At 49.1% G+C, this 16,523-nt stretch overlaps 1 protein-coding gene across 12 annotated transcripts in view; it reads right to left on the bottom strand.

Annotated features, from left to right (window-relative positions):
* Nucleotides 1-16,523, bottom strand: part of NAV1 (neuron navigator 1) — a 288,276-nt gene that overhangs the window by 98,465 nt on the left and 173,288 nt on the right. For all 12 annotated transcript variants that reach the window (XM_017896463.1, XM_017896464.1, XM_017896466.1 and 9 more), the window contains 2 exons: nt 11,563-11,665; nt 5,758-6,123 (listed from right to left, as the gene is read on the bottom strand). In XM_017896463.1, the coding sequence (XP_017751952.1) occupies nt 5,758-6,123; nt 11,563-11,665 (469 nt within the window). The remainder of the gene's footprint in view (nt 1-5,757; nt 6,124-11,562; nt 11,666-16,523) is intronic.

Below are 16,523 nucleotides of genomic sequence, written 5' to 3'. Positions count from 1 at the left end.
CATTACTGCCACCCAGCTCAGACACAGCTCACCCATTCACATACACAAAAATGGACACATTGAGAGGGAAACTCACGTTAAAGTAAAGAGGAGATGGAGGGCCCTCTGACCTCCTCCCACCAGGCACGTGTGGCTCCCATACTCAGTGCCTGCATCCAACTCTGTATGGGTCCCCATCCTCTATTCCCCTCCCACTCCAATGGATGCCAGGGATGGAAGGACAGATGGCTGTGAAAGTTATCTTCTTATTTAGATTAAATTCCAGACCTTCCTATTTTTAGAAAAACAAATTCCTTTTGTATTTCTAAGTGGTAAAAATGGCCCAAGCTGTCATCTAGGACAGTCAGCAGCCAACTCGAAGTTGTCTGCAGTGTCATGATTTGGATATTACCCTGGCGAGACTACTTCTAGTGTCAAGCGGGTGATCAGTCTAGGTGCCAAATTTTAAGAGGATCATTGACGTCTTGAGAGCTTCCAGAGGAGGGTGACCAGGACAATGAAAGGTTCGAAAAACTGGGTCATTTAAGAAAGTACTGAAAAAAGCTAGGGACATTTTCTTTTCTTTTCATCTAGAGAATATTTGAGCTATATTAAGAACATGTTGAAATACTTGGATGAAGACTTACACCCTTATTCTATTTTTCCCAGATGACAGAATTTGAATCAATAGGTAGAAGTTACAGTGAAGCAGATTTCAGCTGAATATTTAGAGACTTTCTTATAACTTAATTCTATATGATATGGAATAAGCTTCCCATCTCTATGCCTATGCAAGCCAAGGATGAAAGACTGTCTGTCAGGGATACTGTAGATAAGATTATTGTACTAGATAGGAAGATGGGCTAGTCTAAAATTACTGAGAAGCTTTAGAAAAATGTGGCCTTCTGGGTAGCAGAGATTCTGCATTGGTAAGTCTGAGGTTTAGAATTTGTATTTCTAAGAAAACCCTGTCAGCTATAAAACTCTTAGAAGAAAACATAGGGGAAAAGCTGCGTGGCATTAGATTTTGCAATGATTTCTTAGATATGCCACCCAAAGCACAGCCAACACAAGAAAAAATAGATAAACTGAATTTCATCAAAATAAAAAGCTTTTGTGCATCAAAAGACACTTCTACAGAATGAAAAGGAAACCCAACCCACAGGATGAAAAAAAAAATCTCCAAATCATATATCTGATACAAAGTTCATATCTAGCATATATAAAGAACTCTTAACACTCAAAAAGAAAATAAACAATACAATTTAGAAATGGGCAAATGACTTGAATAGATATCTCTCCGAAGAAGATATACAAATAGTTAACAAGTACATAAAGATGTTCCATATTACTAATCGCTAGAGAAATCAAAACCACAATGAGATAACCACTTCACCTCCATCAGGATGGGGTTTTTCTTTCTTTTTTTTTTTTTTGAGTCGGAGTGTCACCCAGGCTGGAGTGCAGAGGTGTGATCTTGACTCACTGCAACATCCGCCTCCTGGGTTGAAGCAACTCTCCTGCCTCAGCCTCCCGAATAGCTGGTGTTACAGGCACACAACACCACGCCAGCTAGTTTTTGTAGTTTTGGTAGAGATGGAGTTTCACCATGTTGGCCGGGCTGGTCTCCAGCTCCTGGCCTCAAGTGATCTGCCTGCCTCAGCCTCCCAAAATGCTGGGATTACAGGTGTGAGTCACCGCGCCTGGCCAGGATGGCTATTATAAAAAACAAACAAAACAGAAAATAGTAAATGTTGGGGAAAATGTGGAGAAATTAGAACCCTCATTCATTGCTGGTAGAAATGTCAAATGGTGCAGCCATTGTGGAAAACGGTATGGTGGTTCCTCAAAAAAACAAAAAACAAAAAACCAGCGAACGAAAACACCAAACACATAGAATTACCATATGATCCAGCAATTCCATTTCCAGGTATATACCCAAAAAGAACTGAAAGCAGGGACTTGAATAATATTTGGACACCAATATTCAGAGCAACATTCTTCACAATAGCCGAAAGGTGGTAACAACCCATGAACAGATGAATGGGTGAACAAAACGTGGTGTATACATACAACAGAATAGAGTTCAACCTGCAAAAAGAATGAAATTCTAATGCTACAACATAAATGCTCCCTGATGACATTATGCTAAGTGAATAAGCCGGTCATTAAACAACAACAACAACAACAAAGACTGCATGATTCCACTTATATGGGTTACCTACAGTAGTCAAGTTCATAGAGAGAAAAAGTAGAATGGTGGCTGCCAGGAGCTGAAGGGAGGAGGAAAGGGAAGCTACTGTTTAATGGGTACAGAATTTCTCTTTGGGGAGAAGACAGAGTTCTGGAGATGGACGTGATGATGGTTACACAGCAATGTGAATGTATTGCATGCCACTGAACTGTACACTTTAAAATAGTTAACATAAAATGGTAAATTTTATGTTATATGTATATTACCATGATTTTAAAAAATAAATCCTTTTTAAAAAAACATGTATGATTATTCTGGCAGCAGCATCAGAGTCACTTTCTTCCTTCTAGTTTGCTGACTTCAGTTTGAAGAATTTGCCTTCTTTGATTTGCTGACTAATGATCCTGAAAGGGGCCTGGTCACTGGAGGGAGAAGGGAGAGCTGACTTGAGACTGAACAGGGGCTTGGGAAGAACCCTTAAACGGATGATCCCCCTGCAGATAAACGGAGTGTGGAGAAAGCGCCAGAATTACTGTCATCTTTTATGGCTCACTCGGATAGCTTGGAGCCGATTATGTCACCCAGTGGGGAGAGATCAGTTTTTCTGCTGGCCCAGTGCTGGGAGCTCTTGGGAGGTAGGAAAGTAAATTGCAGCAGGCCGAGGCTGACGGGTGGGAAGGGGTGTCACAGTGTGGCTGAGGAGGGAAGCGCTGACGCTATCCCTACGGGGAATAGTCCTATCCCTTTGATGACTAGAGAAACAGTTTTTTAAGAAATAGGACATTTTCTAAATTATAACATCTAGATGGAAACCACAGTGGGGATGAGAAGACCAACAGGAGGCTGAGCAAGGTTTGCATGTTCACTTAAAGAGTCGCTGGAATCCAGGTTGCCTTGTTACTAATTAAAACAACACCACTTAACCATGAAAACATATAATTGAGGAGTGACTGTTTACATTAAATTACTGGGATTATAAGTTGATTCCCTTCAACTCTGACTTCTCAGATGGCCATGTTTACAGTCCTGGCAGGGAAGTTAACAAACTCGTGTTAAGGGTTACTGCTAACTGAAAGTTGACCATAAAAAAGGCATGTGAAATGATCTTGTAAACTAGCATCACAGTTTACAGTGAGGTCCACTTTATGGATATTGTCATGCCAACAATTGATTCTGCGTTCCCCATGCAGACTCCAGGCTTCCCCCGGCCTATAGCTGGGGGCTGTGCAGGGAAGGCAAGTTCTTATTCATGCTAGTCTCGGTGAACTCTAATGTAAAAAAAATGGATTCGGGAGCACACATACTGTCCAGAGGAAAGAGGATAAAGCAAGGATGTTAGAGGGGGATAAAGAGGGTCTTTCCTACCCTTTCCCCCTGCATTCCATGCCCCTACACCCTATTATCTATGCCCCTGGGATTGACCAGCTGCTACTAGATCTGTCTTCGCTGCTGATTCTGAGTGAGTGGGACTCTGGTCAGACTACACAACGCTGACGGTAAGAATCGTGTCTCTCCATCAGTCTGGCACTCTAATAACAAAAATAATAATAGCAGCAAAAACAATAGCTATCATTTACTGAGCATTTCCAGTGAGCCGGAATTATTCTAAGTACTTTACATATATTAACCCATTGAATCCTCATCATAGCCCTGAAATAAGTTCTACTCTTATCTGCATTTGACAGATGGACAAATGAAAGAATGCCTGGGGAGGTTAACTAGTTTGCTCAAGCTCATACAGCTAGTTAAGAGCCGGAAGTCCTGCCACCTTCCTCAGACTGGGATGTCTCCAAGCGGGGGTCTTGTACCTTCCAACACTTGGGGTATTTTCTGCCATGGCCATCAGGTGGGTTGGTGGGGTGAAGGGCTGTCAGAGGGGTCTCGTTTCCATCAGTTTGGGAGCTGTACTGGGCAGGGGTTCTGTCACCTCCATCAGTCTGGGAGCTGTGCTGGGCAGGGGTCCTGTCACTTCACCTGTCTGGAAGCTCCCTAGGGTCTGGGGCTACGGTCCTTCTAACACATGGGGGACTTTCTAGAGACTCAGCCCCACAGGGCTTGTGCCACCCTCTGCACCCTCCTGGGATTCTCAGAGGAGAGTAGCAACCTGACACTTCCTCAGGCAGTCCCTGGCAGCTTCCTAGGGCAGAGGCTGTGTGGAGCAGCTCCTCACACACCTTGGCTCTCCTTCCTGTCCAGCACAGGCCTCTGACCACAGAAGGAGCTCAGGACCTGTGCACTGCATGGCTTTTCTCTGGTCTCAGCTCCAGGCTGGCAGATCTGAGCATGAGCGCAAGGTTGGGCTGGCTCCTGGGATTTAGCAGGCAGTAAACAACTCCATTCATGCGTCAGTTGTTTTGCTCCAGAGCAGCCTCATCAGCTGGACAGGCCCTAACCAGATCCCTCCAAGTTTCTCCGCAGGGGTGGAGATGGGGGTGGGGAACAGTGGATGGCCTGGAGCTTGGCTCTCGCCTTTTCCGAGGAGAGGCTACTTTCCACTCCCTTGAAGTCTGGGATTTTTATTGGGGAGAAGCAGGCCCTGGCAGTAAGATATTCAGTCCCTGAGAAGGAAGGGAAGGGGTACTGCTGCTACTTGTATGGCCCCTTGGCGGAGGAGGTTACCAGCAAATCAAGAAGGGAGAGTGGAAGTGGCAGTCAGCTGAGAGGTGCTCCAGAGAAGCTTCCAGAACCACTGCCTCTCTCCAGTCTCCAGGCTTGGAAGAGTGGGCCAGGATCCCCCTAAGCCCCCAGCACTTCATTCTTCCTATCCTCTCTTCTATCCTCCCAGACTAGGAGAGGACAGCAAGAATGAAGTGCTGGGGGCCTGGGGTCCTGGCCAACTCTTCCAAGGCTGGAAGGCACAGGCACAACTCTGTCAATTAAGGCAGAAAAAGAAAGAAGATGAGGGTCCCTGCAGGGCAAAGGGCAGGAAAGAAGGGTTTGACACGCTGGGTAGGGATTAGGAAGTTGCATGATTGGTAGAAGGTTTGCAGAGGAAGAAACCCAAGGAGCAGAGACTGAGGACCACAGGGGTCGGATACGGAACTGAGGAGTTAGGAACTCCTGGCAAAGGAAGTGGAGCTACTGCTGCTACTCTATGTTTGACTAGCGATTTCACCTACATGCTCTCATTTTCTCTTCTTAGGTAGATAGATACGATGTTAATATCCTTTTTTTTTTTTGCAAATGGGAAAGCAGATTTAGTTGTCCAGGGTCCACACAGAGTTCGCATAAGAGCTAGGAATAAAATGCTCTTCCAAGGCTCTTTGAGCCAGTTTCTTGAGGGCAAAGAGCCAGGGAGGAGGATGACAGAATGAGAGCCACAGAGACCAATGAGAGGGAGGCGCCTTCATTGACCAATCAGCTCCTCGGATGTAGGCCCTGCCCACACCACACCCAAGTCTAGAATAAACCACATCGAATTTCAGAGGCAATAACAAAGTGTACACATCACACTTTTGTATGCTTTCGTCGCAGCACAGCAAACCAAAACCCCTGTTTTGGGTTCCACTCCACTTTTAAGGCATCCCATCCCAGTGGTCTTTCCACCATCCTCCCCATGCCATCCAAGAAGGCCCTGCGCTTACCCGGTAGTGATGTCGTCATCTTCCGTCATGGTCTTGCCCATGAGGTCACTGTCACTCATGTAGCCGGACTTGAGGTCCACCTCATCTGAGTCCAAGGACTCGACCAGCTCCAGGCGGGAGATGTGGCTGAGCTTGCTGGGGCTGCGCATGGGCATGGTGTGGGAGTAGTGGGCCCGCTCCCCGTGCATGTACCAGGCGGGTGTCCCCTCCGAGCGGCAGCTCCCACCCACAGAGGGCGCGTCACCAGCCTGCAGCCGCGGACTGGACTGGCCATAGCGCCATGAGAGAGGGGACGAGCGGTTGGAGAGGCTGGACACGCTGCGTGGGTTGGCGTCATCGCTGTCATAGCAGGTCGTCTCCAGGGAGCTGGGCGGAGAGCAGAGGGCACTACTTAGTCCTTGGTACGGCTGCTGTGTGCTCTGTCCCCTCACACGCACCCCAGCAATGCCTCCCCTCCACCCACAGGCCCTCTCACCTCCTCCCCAACTGCCCAAGCTCCACCTCCTCCATGAGGCCTCTGATTGTGTGTTACCTTTGTAATAAGTTATCTGTTTGACAAAGGAAATGATCTTAAGTGGTTAGGGAAGCAATCCTGTATGCTATTAAGAGCCTAGATTGTATAATATGACCTGGGTTTGAATTCTTTTTTGCTATTTGTTAGTAAGTGAGCTCAAGGAAAGTACTTAACTGAAGCTTCAGGTTCCCCATCTGTACAATGAGGATAACGGCATAACAGCTACCTTATAGAGTTGTAAGGATCACATACGTACAGATGGAACACAGTGCCTGGTATATGGAAGGGGGCAACAGATTTGGGGGCAAGTGGGAGAGACTGGTCACTTGAGCTTAGAAGGCCTTGACTATTTTGTTAAGGATGTGTCCATCACCTCTTTTCTATTAATTAGCCGAGGGCTAGCTGATTCCCCAACATCAGATATAGGAAAGCTGAAGTAGAGTGCAGAGGATAGGAAAAGCTTTGGGAATCTTGGGTGTATGGCAGGTCCCCAGTAAGACTGGTCCAAGCCACAGGCCTAGGGCAGCAGGGGAAGTAGAGCCTCCCCAGAGAATAGGGCAGCCTTAACTGGACAAAGGAGAGGACACAGGGAACCCGACATGTGGGTGAAGCCGAATGTCCAGAGTCTCAAGCCTCAGGCCCTGCTAGACCAGGCCAAGGGAGCAATGCCCAGGTTAGTGCTGGATGGCCTGAGACTAGGGGAGCCTGGGGGCCTAGGGAAGGAGATAGGGCCGGGGGGCTGCGGCGAGGAAATACAACTGGAATCTGGTTGAAGGGGTGGCTTGCACTTGGGTTCAGGCTGAGCCCCATAATTCCACCTAGCCTAGCAGTGGGGCCAGCCCAAATCAGCCTTAGGCAGGGTCTCCATAACTTGTCCTAACTTAAGCCAGACAGGACTAAGTGAAACGGGGTTTGGTGGCCAAGAAAGCTGGAGCAACTGAGGCAATCTGTGGCTGGACATGAGTTGTCTGAACTCAAGCAATCACTGGTCTGTGAACACATCCATTGCTTAGCCACTTTGGGGGCTGGAATGGGAGTGGGACATTGATTTTTCTCATTCTGATTTCTATCAAGTTTCTTGAAAAAAAGAAAAATGTCCAAAGTTGTCTCTATTGGACCTGAGAAAATATGGTCTTATTTTCTGACCAGCAGAACTTGAAGGATCCAAACGCTCTTGAAACTGAGTGTGCTGGGGTCCTGGCAGTAGTCCTGTGGGCAAGATGGCGGAGGCTCTGGCCGGGCAGGGCAATCAATGGCGGCTGCTTCTGAATCTCTGGAGGGCTTCCTGACCGGATCCATGCCCAGCCGCTCCCCTCCCGGCCCTGCCAATTCTTTTTACTTATTTATTTATTTTTGACAGGTTCTCACTCTGTTGCCTAGGCTGAAGTGTAGTGGTACAAACACGGCTCACTGCAGCCTTGACCTCCTGAGCTCAAGTGACCCTCCTGCCTCAGTCCCAAAGTAGCAGGGATGACAGGCACACATGAGCACATCCTGCTAATTTTTGTATTTTTTATAGAGATGGGATTTTGCCATGTTGTCCAGGCTGGTCTCAAACTCCTGAACTCAAGCAATCGTCCCACCTCGGCCTCCCACAGTGCTAGCGTTACTGGCATGAGCCACTGCCCCCTGCTTCTGGCAGCCCTTTAGGAACCCCTTTGTGTTCTGCAGCTCTGCCTCGTACAGTGTCTTGTTTCGGCTTCTAATTACCGTGGATCTAGACATCACATCTCCTTGGACAGAAACGGACATTCCCCGAAGCCAGAGACTATGGTGATGGTGTGACTTTGCCTGCCTTGCTCACTCATGACTGTATTTCAGCACTTTGCATGGTGCCTGGCCTGCAGCTGGTGCTGAAGAATGAATCAAAGAGGAGCAAACCCATGACGGATGTGTAAATAAAAAGCAAGGAGGTTTGCATCAGAAAACTCAGTCCAGGGCCCTATGCAGTAAGTGCTTGATAAGAGCAAGCTGACCTTGACCACGGGATGAGACACGGGAGGAAGAGGATGATGCTAACCATACTGAGAGGGTGGCGGGGATCTCCAGGGAAACTGGTTTGGGTAGTTAGCCTACACCATGGTTATACACTGGTGTGGGAGTGAGGGCTGCACTCAGCATTTGTGTTCCTCAATTCTATTCCTGGCCTGCCCCTGTTTAGTTCTTTGTACTAAAAGTCCTCTTCCCCTATTCCACAGCTCTCTCTCTTTTTTTTTCAATTCCCCCAAACACATCTCTAGACATCTCTAGACCTAAGCTGGTGAGGAGGATTCTAGCTCAGATCCTCAGTTCTTGAATTCCAGCCTGCACCCACCCTTCAGGCTTGCCTCTCTCTGGGGAGGACACAGTTTCATTTCCTCTCCAGCCACAGTCTGACCCAGACTTTCCTTGCTGGGGAAAATGAACCAGTAGAAATAGAGGAAGCAGCACAGGAGTAAAGGCTTCTGAAGAGGAATGGAATCTAGTTATCCTGGGAGTTCCTGGGTGAAAATAGCCTTGCAGGAAGCACACACTAGACTATAAGCTCTGAGGATGAAGCTTGTGTGTGTTCTGGGGAGCCAGTGCCCAGCGCTGTGCCTGACACACAGCCGGCATGAGTTCTGAGCATGCTGAGTACAGAACCCACCCCTCATCAGCCAGTGTGACTCTGGCAGGTGCCTCCCTGCCCCCAGCCTCATTCGCTAACCCAGGGAGTATGTATATATCCCGCCTACTTCCAGGGCTAAGGGAAGGGCTCATTGATAGAAAGCACTTTAAAAAGTAAAAGAGCCAGTCGGGCGTGGTGGCTAATGCCTGTAATCCCAGTACTTTGGGAGGCCGAGGCGGGTGGATCACCTGAGGTCAGGAGTTCGAGACCAGCCTGGCCAACATGGTGAAACCCCGTCTCTACTAAAAATACAAAAATTAGGCAGGCGTGGTGGCACGTGCCTGTAGTCCTAGCTACTTGGGAGGCTGACGCAGAAGAATTGTTTGAAACTGGGAGACAGAGGTTGCAGTGAGCTGAGATCATGCCAAGGCACGCCAGCCTGGGAGACAGAGACTCTGTCTCAAAAAAAAAAAAAAGCCATAAAACGTCAGGGAATCATTGTTTTGGCCATCAGTGTGGAACAGGAATAATATAAACCAAAGTCTAAGAGAGGAAGTGGCTCTAGGTCCGTGGTAAACAGAAAAACCAGCTCCGGGGCTCTTGGTTCCTTTCCTATAAAGGGAGGCAGAAGCCAGACGCCTTACACTCTCCCCCTAAACCAGTCAGCATTATGCAAAAGGCTTGATTTAAGCCTCCCCTTTCCCACTAGAGGCAGAAAACAAATAGCGCCTGCCTAGGGTCAAGCTGTCCGGCTTAACGGAGGGGCTGGGGGCTGGCTGCTCTGAGTCAGTGGCACCAGGAGGCTGGAGCTGCTACTTCTGTCCCACTCCTGTGAGTGAGTCATTTGGGGTGTGACCCTCTCAGCAACTAAGCACTTTCTGGCTTCTTTGGCATGAGGCTGGTGGGTGACTTGGTGCTGAGAGATGTTCCAACAATTTCCTTGGATGGGGAAAGGCAGATGTCCAAGATTTCATCCGCTGGGTCCTAAACTGATAAGTCAAGCTCTGCCAGACCCCTGTTTCACTTGGGTTCCTGCTGGGGGCTTAGGGCTATAAGGGAATGGCAGCAGGGGACAGATGTAAGGGAGTCCTGGAGCCCCTACTATCCACCTTTTTCCAGGACTTCCTTGGTCACCTCCCTTTCAGTAGTCAGGGATCTGCTGGCCTGAGCAGAGGTGATCCCCAGAGAGTTTTGATTTATCTTATCATTGAAAATATTCGAGATGTCTGGGAGTAAAGGGCTGAGTGTCCAAGATGCGGGCATGGGCTGGGGATAGGGGGAGGAGTAGTACAAGGAAGGAGAAGGAGAAGGGTCTTCTAAGCAGGAAGAACTAGAGCCGATGGCTGAAAGCTACTGAAGACTAAATGCAGTTCCACATCAGAGTCACTGCAATCCCACAATGCACTAGGGTGACTGAAAGGCAGTGAGTTGGCTGGGTGTGGTGGCTCACACCTGTAATCCCAGCACATTGGGAGGCCAAGGTAGGTGGATCACTTGAGGCCAGGAGTTCGAGACTGGCCTGGCCAACATGGTGAAACCCGATCTCTATGAAAAATACAAAAAGTAGCTGGGCATGATGGCAGACAGCTGTAATCCCAGCTACTTGGGAGGCTGAGGTGGTGGGCGACAGAGTAAGACTCTATCTTTAAAAATAATAAAATAAAATAAAATAAAAAGCCCATGTTAAAAATAAAAAAAGGAAGGTAATGAGTTCTTCATCATTGGTGGTATGTAAATATGTCCATGGGTGTCCATCCTCAGAATCCCAAATGGCCACACCCTGGGCTAAAAAAGTCCTTTACCGCTGCCCCGTGTCCCAACTTTGCTCTCAATTTTCCGGCCCCAGGAGTTGGAGAGGAATCTACTTCCAGTCTAACTAGGGAGGCTTCCTAGCCCTCACACAGCCTTCCTGCCCCACACCCCCCATGATTTCCCAATCTGCTTGTCTGTTCTCCCTCCCTCTGTCCCCAGAGCTTAGCCCAGCCCTCTGCCCCACTTGGAGCTGACAGCATGAGCTCATCTGGGCAGTCCAAGGAGCCAGCAAGGGAAATTCTGAGTCACAGCAGAGCCTGTGGCCAGGACTTTGCTCCAGAGAGAGGTGCCGTGGGAGGGCTGAGTGCCCCATGTAGCTGGAGGCTCTGAGGTCTCTGCAGGCAGTGGGCTAGGGGACACACCTAACAGGGCAAGGAGCTGGGTGACACTGTGTGGGCCCTGTTGAGCACTCAAGCCTCCCTCAGTGGCTGGTAGAAGAGGCCAGGGGCCACCTAATTGACACAAGAGTGAAAAGATCCAGGTGTTGAGAAGGGAACTGATTCTAGAACCCTAGTTTGATGGAGACTCAGGAACAGGAAGAGAGCATTTAGTAAACCTTCTCTTGACAGACTGAGGAGACAGAGGTCTAAGGAAGGAGACTGACTATCAGAGATCACACACTGAGCTCCCACTTCCTGGCTCCTAGACTAGTGATTTTCAAGCTGATTTGCTGAAATGAAATGAAAAGCTCAGGCACAAGCAGATAGAAGACAAAGCCAAGCTTCTCTTGTTGAGATCAATGGATTTCCTCCTCCTTCCGCAGTGGCTCCACGCATCAGGCCACCTGGCTGACCTGGCAGAGGTGTGGAGGGACCCGGGGGCCCTGCCCTCCAGAATGTGGTGGAGAGCCAGGAAGGCAGAGGGCATGACCGTCTCTGCAGCTCGAGCTTACCTGTGAGTCACCTGGGACCCCCGCAGGCTGGACATGGTCTCTTCCAGGTTCTGTCGGAGATCCAGGACATTCTGCACTGTCCTCTTTCTCTGGGACTCTGGGTCTGGGAGGGAGAGAAGGAAGAGCTGGGTGAGTGAAGAGGACTTAGTGCTGGGATCCTGGGGGTCAGGCAGTGGAGATTGACAGTGTCCCCAGGAGGCTAGTCCCTGGGCCATGATAGTCACCTCCCTCCTCCCTTTCCCAAAGACGACCAACAGAATGGGCCCTCTCAAAGGCCCTGGGCATGTGCCCTTGAGCCTTCTGAACCCCAGACCCTGGCAGGGGGTACAGGCATGGGTTTCTGTGTCTGTGCACTCCTTCCAGAGCCCCCAGGTAACTGCCTCTGCCTCTGGCTTTGTTTTGGGGAGGCCCTGCTTCTCACAGCAGAGGTCTTGAGCAAGATTTCTCATGGCTGAGATAAGCTGGAAACGGCCTCCCCAGGGTCGTGCTGATAAATGTTTAACAACCGACTCTCGGAGAAAGGGGACACTGATGTATAGTGTTTGCCAGTGTCCATGGTATAAAGCCTCCCATCATGGCCACTTGCAGTCCACCAATCTGATGTCACTGACCACAGTGTTAGGAAGAGGTGCTAACAATTGGCTCTGGGGAACCGGTACAAGCTGGCTTCGGCACACCTAAGCCCAGGCATGGACTGGTAATATCTGGGGTTACTCTATGGGGTCCCGGGAAGTTAGTTCAGATATAGCCTCCTAAAGGCCAGGTGGCTGGTGGGAGGTAGAAGGGATGAGCAGTCATTTTCTGGAGCTTGAACTGAGCTCTGGGCAGTCCTCACCCAAGTGGTGCAGTCCCCAGTGAGGAGGATGCATGGGTGTGACCCAATCCTCAGAATCCCAAATGACCAAGAGCCATTTTATTCAACCCTGCTGTCCAGATATTAGCCTGGACAGATGAGAATCTACAACAGCAAACAGTGAAAATAACATCCAAATGACTGAGAGGTGCTTGAGCATAAAGGAACTCAAAGAATGTTCTCCTTCCTTCCTTCAGTCCATCCAGTGAATCTTTATCAAGCACTTACTTCATATCAGGCACCACCCTGGGCCCTGAAGACAGTATAATGAAGAGAAGCTGGCTCTGTCCCATGACTTATCTTTCATTTTTGTACCTAAAGTCATGAATGGAACCAAGTCCCCCAGTACCTCCCTAAAAGACAATCTGCAGGAGAGAGTAAGGGAGTGACAGAAAGATGATGGCAAAACAACAGAGAAAACCCAAGAACTCTGGCTCTCCAGGCTACTCCCTTTTCTCCTCCATCCCCAAGCCTTCTGTCACTGTGCCGAGGCCAAACACCCCCTCAAGTTCCTCCTCAGCCCACAGACTCAGCAGGAGTGTAAGGTTCTTTTAGCTGCCAGAGGGAACATTTCTGAATCTCTTTAAGAGGTTTTATTCCCCCCAAGACTAAACTCAGGCCGGCTGGCAGGCGGCTTGACTGTCTTGTCAGGGAGGGGAGGTTGGGTGGGGCGGGCAGGGAGCCTGCATTGCCCTCTCCAGAGCCTTTTGGGCACCTTTTCTGAGAACTAGCTCCACACCCAAGCCCAGCCATCCCTACTTTCCCCTCCCAGGGGGAGCTTCTCCACTCCCACCATCCTCTCATGGTCAGCACCATGAACCAAGCCTCCATGCTGGTGGCAAGGATCAAGGACAAATGGCAGGCCACCATGCCAGTGGCCTAAGCTCTATCCCCAGTCCTGGCATCACTTCTGTGGCCGCCAATGCCTATTTATCCTGGCAAGTGTCACCTTGTAAGCTGCTCCATGGCTTTAATTGATGGCTTGGCGTGAAACACAGACAGGGTCAATTTTTTAGACTCGCCAAGAAATAAAATTGCGTTCTAAAATGCCTATGTGGGGACTAAGAACATGGTGCCAAGGTGTGGGTTACTGGCCCAGGGTGATGCTTTTTATGGGCTTGGCAGAGATGAGGGACAGGCACACACATCTCCAAGGGGTGTGTATTCTCAAAGAGGAAGGTGATCAAGAGTTACTCAGAGACTTCTGTGTGTGCCAGATCCTTTGCATGCATTATCTACTTGAATCCTTGCAACATTTCTGGGAGATTTGTGCTACTGCCCCATTTAACAGATGAGAAAACTGAGACTCAGACAGAACAAGTAAACTGCCCAAGATCACACACCTAGCATGTAGCACAAGGCAGAGTTGAGCCCAGGAAGAAACTCATACTTGTTTTGACATATCACAGGGCATCTCTGCACCAGTAGCATCAAGCATGGCAACTGTTATATACAAGGTCCTTAGGTCTCGAGCAGTGGCTCATGCCTGTAATCCCAGCACTGTGGGAGGCCGAGGCCAGAGGATTGCTTCAGGCCAGGAGTTTGAGATCAGCCTGGGCAACACAGGGAGACCCTGTCTCTATTAAAAAAAAAAAAAAAAAAAAAAAAACAATTGGCCAGGTGGTTTATGCCTGTAATACTAGCTATTTGGGAGGCTGAGGCAGGAAGATCCCTTGAGCCCAAGAGTTCAATGCTGTAATGGACTATGATCACACCACTGTACTCCAGCCTGGGCAATAGAGTGAGACCCAGTTTCAAAAAAAAAACAAAAAAAAAAACAAAAAAAAACAAAGAAGAAGATGCTTAATGAACATTTCAAGAATGGATGCTACCACATGTCACATTAGGAAAATGTCTTTTTTTTTTTTTTTTTTTAAGAAAAATGTTTAAACCACATAGTAGCCTCAGGAGAGTCCGGCTGCACTCCCTAACGTCCCAGATGCTCCAGATGGGAGTCATAGACATCTAGGTCACAGGTTTGACCCTCTTTCTCCATATCTCTTTCATCAAAGACCTCTATCCTAGCCCTCTTCCTCAATTCCACATCAGCAGAGTGTGGTGGGACTACCTCAGAGTCTCCCAGACTCGCCAAATCACAAGGGTCCTCAAAGTCGCTCAATCCTGCTGTCTCTGGAGAGCTGGTAGGCTGAGGTCCAGGAAGTAGGGACTAGCTGGAGACCACAGAGATGCTAATGGAAGAACACTGGACTCCAGGCAGCTTCCCCACGGGTATAGATTTGGGGCATACAGGGGAGGAGGTTAGGGTAGGGTTTGGTTTCCTTGGGGGTGACTAGGATCTGGTCTCTGCTCCCAGGCCAGAGGGGCCCTGCAGAGGCTGCACCCTACAGCTCCCTCTGCTCCAGCAGTGGCCCCTGGTGGCCACTGTGGGTATGCCACTCTGCTTCTCCAAGGCTCAGCCCAGGGTGGGTCTGGAGGGTTGGGGTTCCTGGTAAGTCTGGCTTCCTCCACATTCCTGGGTGACAGACACATTCCCGTGGTGGTGCAGCACACAGTCCCAGGCCAAGAGGACTTACTTGCATATAAAAAAGGCCTCCAGAGCTCCAGAGGCTGCAGAGGGGCCTAGGTTGAGGGGCCAATCTGACATTCCCACCCATGACCCTGTAGGTGAATTTTTACATTTTAGCTTAAACACATGAGTAAGTTACATTTCCGAGGGAATTTACTTCACCTGTCAACCCTCATCCACTACTGATCTTCACCTTACCCCACCTCTGACCACCAATCCATAACTAAGCTTCACCCCTTTCTCACCATCTCCTGGGAGGGTGAGGATCAGGGATCGGGTGAAGGTATCTAGGGCTTACGCTACTCTGTGATAATGAGAAAAGTAACCTAAAACTTCAATGGGTTTTTTTTTCTTTTTTCTTGAGACAGGGTTTCACTCTGTCTTCCAGGATAGGGTGGCATGATCACGGCTCACTGCAGGCTCAACTTCCCTGGTTTTGAGTGATTCTCCCACCTTAGTCACCTGAGTAGCTGGGACTACAGGCACGCCCTATCATACCTGGCTAATTTTTGCACTTTTAGTAGAGACAGGGTTTTGTCATGTTGCCCAAGCTGGTCTCAAACTTCTAAGTTCAAACGATCCTTCTGACTCAGCCTCCCAAAGTGCTGGGATTACAGGTGCATGCCATCGTGCCCGGCTAATGTCTTGTTTTATTGGCTAAGTTGAGATGCCCTGGAGGCTGCCTCCATGTGTCTCTGTCAAATGTTTTGCTCTGGGTGTGGGACAGGCCTGGGGACAAAACAGAGTCCAGACATGGCAAAGATGGAGAGGGAGTCTTGGTGGGCCATCCCCTTCCTCAGTACCCCTAAGTGAAGGATGTGCTCAGACTACTCCCATCTTACGTGGCACCTTTGTGCAAATTAGAACTAGGTACTCTCCAGTCCAACCCACCTCTAGCCAGGTCCTAGTAGAGTACAGCGTTCTCCTTCACATGATACCAGCCAGGATGCCACCCTCCCAAACTTACTCTGGGGGCCTGGGAGTGCGTGCTGTCTTAGCTCCTACAGAACAGGGTCCAGCTGCAAGAGTGGTGTGTGTGTCTGTGTGTGTGTGTGCATGCATGCACGTGTGTGTGAGAGAGACAGAGAGACAAGTAGGGTTTGAGGGGGGAAGGTGGCAGGTAGGGCTCCTAGCAGGCCCCAGGGTGACACCAAGATCTATGGAGAGGAGCTCAAAATGTTATCCTGGGGTGCCCCTCCAAGCCTTTCCCTGAAAATGGAGCAACTGGGGAGAGAATGTGTGTGCTACTCAGGCTCAGAACAGATGCAAGAGTATCTCCCAACTCAGTCATCACCATGGCAATTCAGTCACCACAAACAGCAGCATAGCCCCAGCATGTACTGGGGCATTGGAAGAACAGGATGGTGTTTCTTTCTACACACTATTGGCTCTTACACAAGACCACAGAGAGAGCATACTGTCCATGTCAAGGGTTTTTGGGCAAGGACTAGCAATCAAATACACTTGACAGACAGGTGCATGCACACACAAATCAAATAATGCCCAGCTACTCAATGTTCAACACGAGGCATTTTCCATGTTATTTAATTTGAGCCAGGAGACTGATCACAAGTCTTTTTG

The sequence above is a fragment of the Rhinopithecus bieti genome, unplaced genomic scaffold (assembly GCF_001698545.2).
Source record: "Rhinopithecus bieti isolate Rb0 unplaced genomic scaffold, ASM169854v2 scaffold_24392, whole genome shotgun sequence".
NCBI lineage: Eukaryota > Metazoa > Chordata > Mammalia > Primates > Cercopithecidae > Rhinopithecus > Rhinopithecus bieti.
This window is presented reverse-complemented; position numbering and strand designations above follow the sequence as displayed.